This window comes from Rhagoletis pomonella, unplaced genomic scaffold (genome assembly GCF_013731165.1).
Source record: "Rhagoletis pomonella isolate Grant_MI unplaced genomic scaffold, Rhpom_1.0 Rhpom_scaffold_00009, whole genome shotgun sequence".
Taxonomy (NCBI): Eukaryota; Metazoa; Arthropoda; class Insecta; order Diptera; family Tephritidae; genus Rhagoletis; species Rhagoletis pomonella.
Window position 1 is genome coordinate 33814093 of NW_023458563.1, and position 9614 is coordinate 33823706.

Sequence of the window (9614 nt, forward strand, 5' to 3'; positions counted from 1 at the left end):
TTTACATAAAAGGACGGTATTACCCAAGGTTCACATCAAAAACAATACTACACAGTTTATATGAAAGCCAACATCCCCGCCCCCGTGAATCTACCCAGATTCACCAACTTCTAATTTGGCTAGGATACAGGCCGGGCGTTTGATTATACCGGTCGACGTTCGTATTTCCGCTGCTCTTACTTGGCCATCCTTCCCAGGAAACACTTTGGTAATGCGACCCAAGGGCCACATTGAACGATGGGTATTCTGGTCGCATACGAGAACAAGGTTATCGACTTCCAGTGGTTTTACGGGTTGATGCCATTTCGGTCTGCGCGTAAAGTCAGGAAGATATTCCGTCATCCACTTCCTCCAGAACCGTTGCTGCATTTGCTGCACTCTATGCCACTGCTTCCGGGTAGCTCGATGTTTTTCATCATGAGGGTGCGGTGTCTGCTCAGTATTTGGGGTACCTATGAGAAAGTGATTCGGGGTTAGTGGTTCAACAGTGGGACTATCAAGGGGAATGTGAGTCAGTGGCCTCGAGTTCACAATATTTTCAGCTTCGCACATGAGACTGTATAGCGTGTGCTCCTGTAGATTTTCATTATAGAGCGGGTGACCAATGCCTCTCTTCACACTGCGAACTAGACGCTTCTAACACCCACCAGCATGGGGATTTAGAGGACAGTTGAAGATCCATTCGATATTTTTGGTCGAAAGTGCATCAGAAATTTTATCATTGTCGAACTGTATGCGTTGCCATTTTAGTTCATTATCTGCACCAACGAAATTCGTTGCATTATTCGTGCGTATTCGAATAGGTATTCCTCGTCCATTCATAAAGTTACGGATGCACATTAAGCAGCTGTCTGTGGAAAGATCTTTGGCGACCTCCAAGTGGATGGCGCGTATTGTCAGGCACGTGAAAAGTGCAATCCATCGCTTCTCACTACGTCGCCCTATGACTATTTTGAACGGTCCCATATAATCCAGACCGCATACGAAAAAGGTCTAACAAACGGAGTTAGACGATCCAACGGCAATTGGCCCATCAACGGCGGAGAAGGGGCTGTTCTTGTGTTTTTGCAGACCTGCCACCTTTTTCCAGCACGTCGCACTTCTGTTCTAATTCGTGGTATACAATACTTCCGCCGTATTTCTACTATTAAACTCTCGTTCTGATGCTTCCACAGTCTATGGTAAAAATCGATTACTAGTTGAGTTACGTAGTGTTCTCTCGGTAAGATAACAGGACGTCGTGTATATAGGGGAACTGCTTCAGCCGCATCTATTCGCCCTCCTACTCGCATCAACCCAACACCATCTATATACGGACTAAATGTTAGTAACGCACTGCTCTTCTTTATTGGGTTTCCCTCCCTCAGTGCACCATATTCCTCAGGGAAGGCTTCCATTTGCGTTCTTCGAAATATTACCTCTTCAGCTCGTCTTAGCTCGTTAATGCGTAGGACTCCATAAATATGTCTCACTTAATCTTTTAGGCAATTACCCAGGAACCGGAGGACCCAGGCTACTATTTTTAAGCGAATAAGTGATGAAAATTTTTTAAAAGGTGTAAAAACATTTCTTATTAAAATGGTTGGATATTTGCTGCGTATTTCTAGATCAGTATTATGGCATGTTTCATTCGGAGGCCAATTTGATTCGTCCTGCGTAAGGAATTTCGGGCCACTTATCCAAAACGATTCGCGTTTTACGTTCTTTCGCCGTGTGCCAAAGTCAGCCGGATTTGTCGCACTAGGTAGCCACCTCCATTCGCTAATGCTACTCCCTTCCAGAATTTCATTCACCCTGTGCGCGACATAGGCCTTATAGCGTCTATAATCTGATTTGATCCAAGATATGACCGTCTTCGAATCGCTCCACATGAATACTCTAGCCGGTTTATAATTGTGGTAACTTACTAGGCTTTGCTTGAGACGTGTTGCAAGCACTGCTGACTGTAGCTCCAGCCGTGGCACCGATACCAACTTAAGAGGTGCACATTTAGTTTTCCCCGCAATGAAGCGTTACCTAACTCCGTTGGAATCCTCCAATATGCGACTGCTGCGTAAGCTGCTTCACTTGCATCTGAGAAGAAAGTACCATAGCAACGACGAATGCTTATTTGCGCAAGCTCCTTCAACAGCCGTAACCAACTCTTCCAGCTTTCATACACGCCACATGATATATGTTCATCCCATTCCGTACGCTCACGCCAAATAGCTTGCAGTATTAACTTAGCCTCCAGTGTATAACCGGCTGCTATTCCAAAGGGATCAAATAGTGACATAGTGGTTTTTAGCACCTCGCGTTTCGTTGGCCTTCTATCTCCTTTCAATAGAGCAGGATCCACTTAACCAAACGATAGGACGAACTTGAAGACGTCGTTGTCGGTATCCCAATACATACCGCGTACCTTTTGGAATAAATCCGCATTATCTCTGTCAAGATTAACGATGGATGACATGGTTTCACTTTCGTTCATATTCGTAATGAGTTTGGAATTGGAGGCGAATCCTCGCAATTCGAAACCTCCATTTTTATGAATTTCTACAACTCGTTTAGTTATGTTGAACGCCTCCTTTTCACTAGAGAAACAATGCACAAAGTCGTCGACATAGTGGTTCTCAATTATGGCAGCTACTACTTCGGGAATTGTTTTCTAAAACCTTCCGCGTTTTTAATTTTTACGAATTGTGCTGAACAAGGTGAGCAGGTTGCTCCGAATATCATAACGCTCATCGCATACACCTCCAATGGCTTATCTCTTTGAGTCCTCCAGAGAAAACGCTGCGCTTGCTGATCTTCTTTTCGAATCATCACCTGGTGGAACATTTCGGTGATGTCCGCACATACTCCTACTGGCTTTTGTCTAAACTTCATCAATACAGCTGCTAATGGCTGCGTTAAGTCTGGTCCGCACATTAATACTGAGTTTAAGGACACCGTCTGTACTCTCGCTGCAGCATCGAAGACAATCGCAATTTACCAGGCTTGTTGGGGTTATGTACTCCGAAGTGAGGTAAATACCAAGTGCGATACTCTTCTTCAGCAGCTTCAGTTTTGGTTAGCTTTCGTGAGTAACTCTTTTTTTCGTACTGTGCCATAATTTGAGTGTAAGCGTTCTTCAAGTTGACATCGTTCTCAAACTTTTTTTCTAACATATAAAACCTCTGTTCGGCCATTTTCCGACTATCTGGTAACTCAATGTTTTCGTTTTTCCATAGCAAGCCTGTTTCAAACCGTGACTCGTCAACTCGCTTAGTTGTAGCTTCAAGTATGCGCTTCGCCTTACTGATTTCCGTCGCCTCTGCAACATACTGCACATCCTTTACGTACATGTTTTCGTTTACGATATAGTCGTTCACCAGCCTTTCCATGTCATCCTGATTGTCCCCTATATTCGCGAAAAACGTGTATTGATGGTCCTTGGTCGATTGCATGCCTCTTGCTCCATAAACGACCCATCCTAATTTCGTTAGCACAACTGCATACCCTCGGCTCCCATCATTAGCCGTTCGTTTAGGAATTCCTAAATGCGCGTTGTCTAAACCAATCAGCAACTCGGGCACTGCGTTAGCGTACTGACTAACCGTCAAATTTCGATGTTTGTAATGCAAGTCTGTAAAATTAATTGTTTGTTTTGGCAACTTTAAATTAGATACCGTTCTAACATTTTGCATTAAAAATCTCTTTCGGTTCTTCCCGATACCTGAAATATGCATGTCTACTCGCTGGGAGACTTCTGTTACGGTCGCATTTTAAAACCACTGCAATGTCAACGTTTCGCTTTTTCCTTCTAAGCCGAGACGCCTTGCCAAATCGCAGTTAATCAAGGATATCGCTGAACCCTCATCCAAGAATGCAAACGTTTTAATTTCTTTCCCCTTAGCATATAGTACCACTGGCAGTATTTAAAAATAAGTTTCATCAGTGGACTGAACCCAATTGTGCTCGTAAATACCTGTTGAGACTGCGGCTCTAATTGTTGTTGCTGCTCTGCTTCTTTCTGCAATCCTACTTGCGGTGTCTGTTGCATCGCCTAATTGTTCCGCTGCCAACGATTTCTCTCATGTGTCTCATGAAGCAAACTATGGACTCTACGCGTGCACCCACTATTATTGCATTCATGCTGTTCCGTGCAAGCATTACTACGATGGTGACCCTTTAAACAATTAAAACAAACTTTTTTGCTACGAGCCAACCGCCATCTTTCAACATAATTCATGCCTAAAAACTTATTACACTTGCTGAGCGTATGCTTCTCAGAACAAGCATCACACCTATCGTTTCTGTTACTGCTAGCGTTAGTTTCATTTGCATAAAAAAATCTAGTACGCCCCTCGACCCTATTTGGACGTGGCTCTAAGCTCGAAAACGAACACGCAGTACTCACGATTCTAGAAAGCTCCTGCAACCAAGTGCTAAAATGACAAATAGTTGGCCTTGGAACGATTGATGCTGTATGTCGTGCCCATTCTATTCGTCTTTGCACGGGTAACTTCATCAAAGGCTCTTCCATAAGTGTCGGATTCGAAAGGTGATGGTCACACTCAGCTGCTTGGAGAAATGACGACAAATTTTGAACTTTTGTTGCAAAGGTTATTAGCTGCTCTATCCTGTTCTCAGATATCGGCGCAATGCTTCTTATTCGGCTTATTTGACTTTTCACCAACAACTCAGGCCTTCCAAAACATTCCTGCAGGGTGCTCATAATTTGCGGGACATTTCTACTGTGAATCAACAGACATTCAACAGCTTCGCGAGCCCTTCCTTTTATCGCCCTTTGTAATCGCATCATATTTTGCGGATTGCTATATTGATACTCCGCCGTTGTCATCGCAAACGTTTCTTTAAACATTGGCCAATCTTCCGGACGACCATCAAACTCAGGTAAATCATACAATTTATGTGCTCTCCCCATGCTGGAATTGTGCTGAGAGTGGCCAACTTCGCTGGATGCCGTAGTAATTACACCTATACTTTCCGAATCGACTGTATTCGTTATTTGATTCGCTTCTAACTGAATAACGCTTTGTGGTTGCCTTATACGTTGCATCTCGTCTTGCAAGCTTTTCATCTGCATCATAATTTCGTTTAGCCTCATTTCAATCGTCGACTCCCCTTGCGAATTTCCTGCCGGATGCTCACAAACAGTATTGTTCAGCTCGTCGTTACTATCGCCCTCCCTTTCCTTACTCGTTGTCGAACGTGTAGTAGGCATTTTATTAACAACGAATCAGTGTCGAAGGTCCCAACAAAATGGCTTCGCTCCACGTTTTCAAAAGTTGGACTCACAGTTTTAGGTTATGGTAACGACCCACTACGAACCCTAACGCCAAATCAATAACTCACAGGCACTTACCGAAATCCACCTTGCTTCTACTTCTAACCGATGCTAAACCTCTTATTATTCTCGCTGGGCTATACACAGCCTCGGTAGTCTTAATGCAGCGCACCGCGCGGGGGTCCAGCTAACCCAACATGCAGCTCACTTCCGCCACTTTCCTTGTTACGAAAGTGAAATAAAAAATGTTGATTCCCGATCTGGTGAGGGGGTAAATAAAACACCAGCAATTACGTACAAGTGAAAATGTGGTGATGAGTTTTATTTCCTATAAGGATTTACAAAATTATGTCAGATAAATTACGATAAATTAAATACTCACACTTTCGTGTGTTTCCCTCTATTTCCAGATCGCAAATGGCTTAGTGCTCCTAGATTTCTGTCGCACATCGATAACTAATTGCCATTTATCGATCAGGGATAGGGGTGGTACATTGATAAAAGGTTAACATCGAAATAATATTACACAGGGTTTACATAAAAGGACGGTATTACCCAAGGTTCACATCAAAAACAATATTACACAGTTTATATGAAAGCCAACACTGACGATTTAAAAATTTTTGCTTTGATTGAAAATGCGCATGATGCGCTAAGACTTCAGTCCGGGATTAATATTCTACACCGCTGGTGTCTCAGCTCTCGCCTTTCTCTGAATATTAAAAAATGTTTTCAAGTTACTTTTTCCAAAAGTCACAATATTCTTTCGACGTCTTATGTAATCTCTCAAACTCATTTTCAAAAAGTCCAAGAAATCAAAGACCTTGGTGTAAGTTTCAGCTCTAATTGGTCTTTTAGCAGTCATACCAGTCACATCATTTCTAAATAGAGCTCTAGATACCCGGGTATCGAGCAATGCGAATAGCTCGATACTCGCTCGAAACTCGTTCATTGCTCAACTACTCAAATGTTTGTTCAAAATTGTCGAGTTTTTGAACAATTTCATAAACAAAAGAAAATTTAAATTGTATTTGTCAGCAGCTGCTTTCTATTTCATGTTAAATAAATTATATTATTAAATACCAATGTAACAATCTTTGCATTATATATCAATAATTTGAAAAATTTAAAAAGTTGCTACCAAAGATGTCAATATAATAAAAAAAACATTGCTCAAATTACTCGAATTGCTCGAGCTCATGCTCGAAAATTTTCGAGTAATGAGCATTGAACAAGTGTGCGAGTACTCGCTGCTCATATACCCGGGCTGTTTGAAAATGTGCGAACAAAATCGAGAGCTCTATTTCTAAATCTTACGCTGTACTTGGTTTTCTCAGGCGTCAGAGCTCAATGTTCTCTGACCCCTATACACTTAGATTGTTATACACATATTTTGTTCGTTCTAAGTTAGAATATGGTTCTTTTATCCGGAGGCCATACCACTCAAACCTAATTAATAGGATTGAAAGGGCTCAGAAGGTTTTTCTTAAATTTGCCCTCAGAAATCTTAACTTCAGCGAGCCTATTCCATCGTATAAGTCTGGTTTGCTATTAATAGACCTTAAATCTCTGGAAGCCAGAAGATCTTTGCTATCTCTAACTTTTACCTTTAACTTTATTTATTTATTTTTATTTATTTATTTATTTATTGGAGTCTATGATTAGTATAATCTTACAGACTATAATAACAAAAAAAACTTAATAAACTGTAACATTAAGAATAACATGTACACAAGGTTGTCTTAAATTCTATCCTATTGGCAAAAATGTTTCATTGTACACTTTGCATAAAGCATTAAAATCATTCATTATCCTTATAATTGGTTCATTTAGAGCATAATTAGTCTTACATAGGTCAATCGAAAACATATCATGTTGGCGTAGCATCCTCATTGGAGCATTGAGTTTAATGCGATCTAATAGGGTGGGGCAGTCAATTTCCCCACTCAGAATATCATGCAAAAACATCAGACCCGAAATAGTCCGCCTACTACGTAGAGTTTGCAAGCTAATCAACTTGCAGCGAGATATATATGGTGGAGTAGGATTATCAAACCTAATTTGGGCCAAACCAAATTTTAAAAAACATTTTTGTACACGCTCAATCCTATTATGGTGAACTTCGTAAGAAGGATTCCATATTATAGAGGCATATTCCAGTTTGGACCTGACAAACGCATTATATAAAAGCTTTCTTGTATAGGGGTCCTTGAATTGGGCACTATTTCGCTTAATGAAAGCTAATGACGAGAACGCTTTGGGAATATATATATGATTGATATGTTCGACAAATGTGAACGCTGAATCAAACACGACACCTAGATCCTTAATTTTGGTACTCAACTTCAGGACAACTTTTGAAATAGAGTAAGACGATAGTAAGGGGGAACGAGACTTGCAATAAGTTACAGAAAAACATTTATTTGTATTAAGTGTTAATTTATTACGACAACACCACTCACAAAAATTATTAAGCTCGGCTTGAAGGACACCATATCAGAAGCATTTTCAATTTTTTTAAAAACCTTCAGGTCATCTGCGTATAACAGGTATTCACAATGTTTAAAACAAGCACTGGAATCATTCATAAAGAGAACAAAGAACAAAGGGCCCAAAATACTTCCTTGCGGAACTCCCGAGGTCGCAGTAAAAGGGGAGGAGCTAATCCCATCGACAACAACTTTATTTACTCTATTGCAGAGATAAGACTTTATCTAGGACAGAAAGCTTGAGTGAATACCCAAATGTTTTAACTTATGCAGGAGTAAATTATGTGACATGCGATCAAAAGCTTTAGATATATCAGTGTATATAGTATCAACCTGGTAGCCACCCACAAACGCTGATATACAATAGTTTAAAAAAACGGCTAGGTCAGTCACAGTAGAGCGCCCTGGTACAAACCCATGTTGAGAGGGGGATATTGATTGTTTAATGGCAAATGAAAGTTTACTACTAACAATTTTTTCAAATAATTTCGCAATATTAGGAAGCTTAGAAATGGGCCGATAATTCGAAATGTCACTTTTGTCACCTGCTTTAAAAATCGGAGACACAGAGGTGATTTTCCAATCATCCAAAAAATGACCTGACGCTAGTGATAAGTTAAATAAGAGAAGCAATGGCTCGGAAATAGATGCGATGCATTGCTTAAGAAAATAAGACGAGATGATGAACATCCACTTGTTTGGAGGTCTTTAAGCTTCTTATACCATAAAAAATATCATCTTCCGATAACATCAAAGATCCGAAATCTAACGATGCAGGACTATTATTGTAGGTAGCCTCACCACTCGATGAATAATCATTCACAAAATTTGATTTGAAAAATTCAGCAAACAAATTTTCTGTGTCATTCATTGAGGATGACTTAATAAATGGTGTGATCGATTGCCCTACGCTCCTAGAGCAGGTCAACTTCAATGTTCCTCTAAGGAATCTTCGCAATCCTTTGCCGTTTTATGGAGGAAATTGTAAAACGGAGTATGCCAGGAATGCTCCTATTTCAAGAGCTTTAAACGAATTCAACACGATCTCGGATTCTATCGACCTGGATTTCTCTCTTCCAAAAACTTTATTTATTTTTTCTTTGATCTCGAAGCTGCAGAGTGCTTTATGTTTTACACGTATCGTCTAAGTAGCTAAATTTTTATCTCTAGTCTGTAAGGAACGTCTGTTTCATATGACTGCAATAAATTACAATTACAATTACAATTACAATCTCTGCAAAAGGTGTTCAGCCCCTCTTCTTTAGCAAAACAGAAAGGAGAATTCTACTTAGGGAGGGTTATATTCCCTAAGCGCGGCCGAAGGCCCCCGACGCAGAAAGGTGTTCTCTGCAAAAGGTGTTCAGCCCCTTTTCTTCGGCAAAACAGAAAGGAGAATTCTACTTAGTGAGGGTTATAATCCCTAAGCGCGGCCGAAGGCCTCCTACACAGAAATGTGCTCTCTGCAAAAGGTGTTCAGCCCCTTGGGCAACAGAAAGGAGTAGTGAGGGTTATAATCGTTTTGGAAAAAAATCCAAATTTCCGCTGTTTTCAAACAGCTCCCAATGGGTCTTTAGGAGGGGGAGGGGGGGTGACTTTTCATAAAGCGGCGTCCATCCTCTTCTGTTTAGGGGGGGTTTGGGGAGAAACCGTTCCTCACGCTAGAAAAATGGGTAATAGAGAGCGAATACGTTCCTTTTTTGGTTCGTAAATGTCTTCTTCTTTGTGCACGAAACAGCCCGGACCTTTTTTCCGGGCACAAATGCGCAAAAGGGCAATTTGAAATAACACTTGTTGTTGTTTAAATCCGAAAGCAAATTTTATAAAACACAAAAGTGGAAACTACCACAGAATTT

The 9614-nt window shown here is 40.8% G+C and overlaps 1 protein-coding gene across 1 annotated transcript; it reads right to left on the reverse strand.

Annotated features, from left to right (window-relative positions):
* Positions 1–6: 6 nt before the first annotated feature.
* On the reverse strand, positions 7–5754 carry LOC118745739. The gene is made up of 2 exons (XM_036479378.1): positions 5655–5754; positions 7–5600 (listed from the first exon to the last, which is right to left on the reverse strand). Exon 2 carries the CDS (start codon positions 5207–5209, stop codon positions 4028–4030), a length of 1182 nt encoding a protein of 393 aa, XP_036335271.1. The 5' UTR covers positions 5210–5600; positions 5655–5754; the 3' UTR covers positions 7–4027.
* Between the last annotated feature and the right edge of the window lie 3860 nt (positions 5755–9614).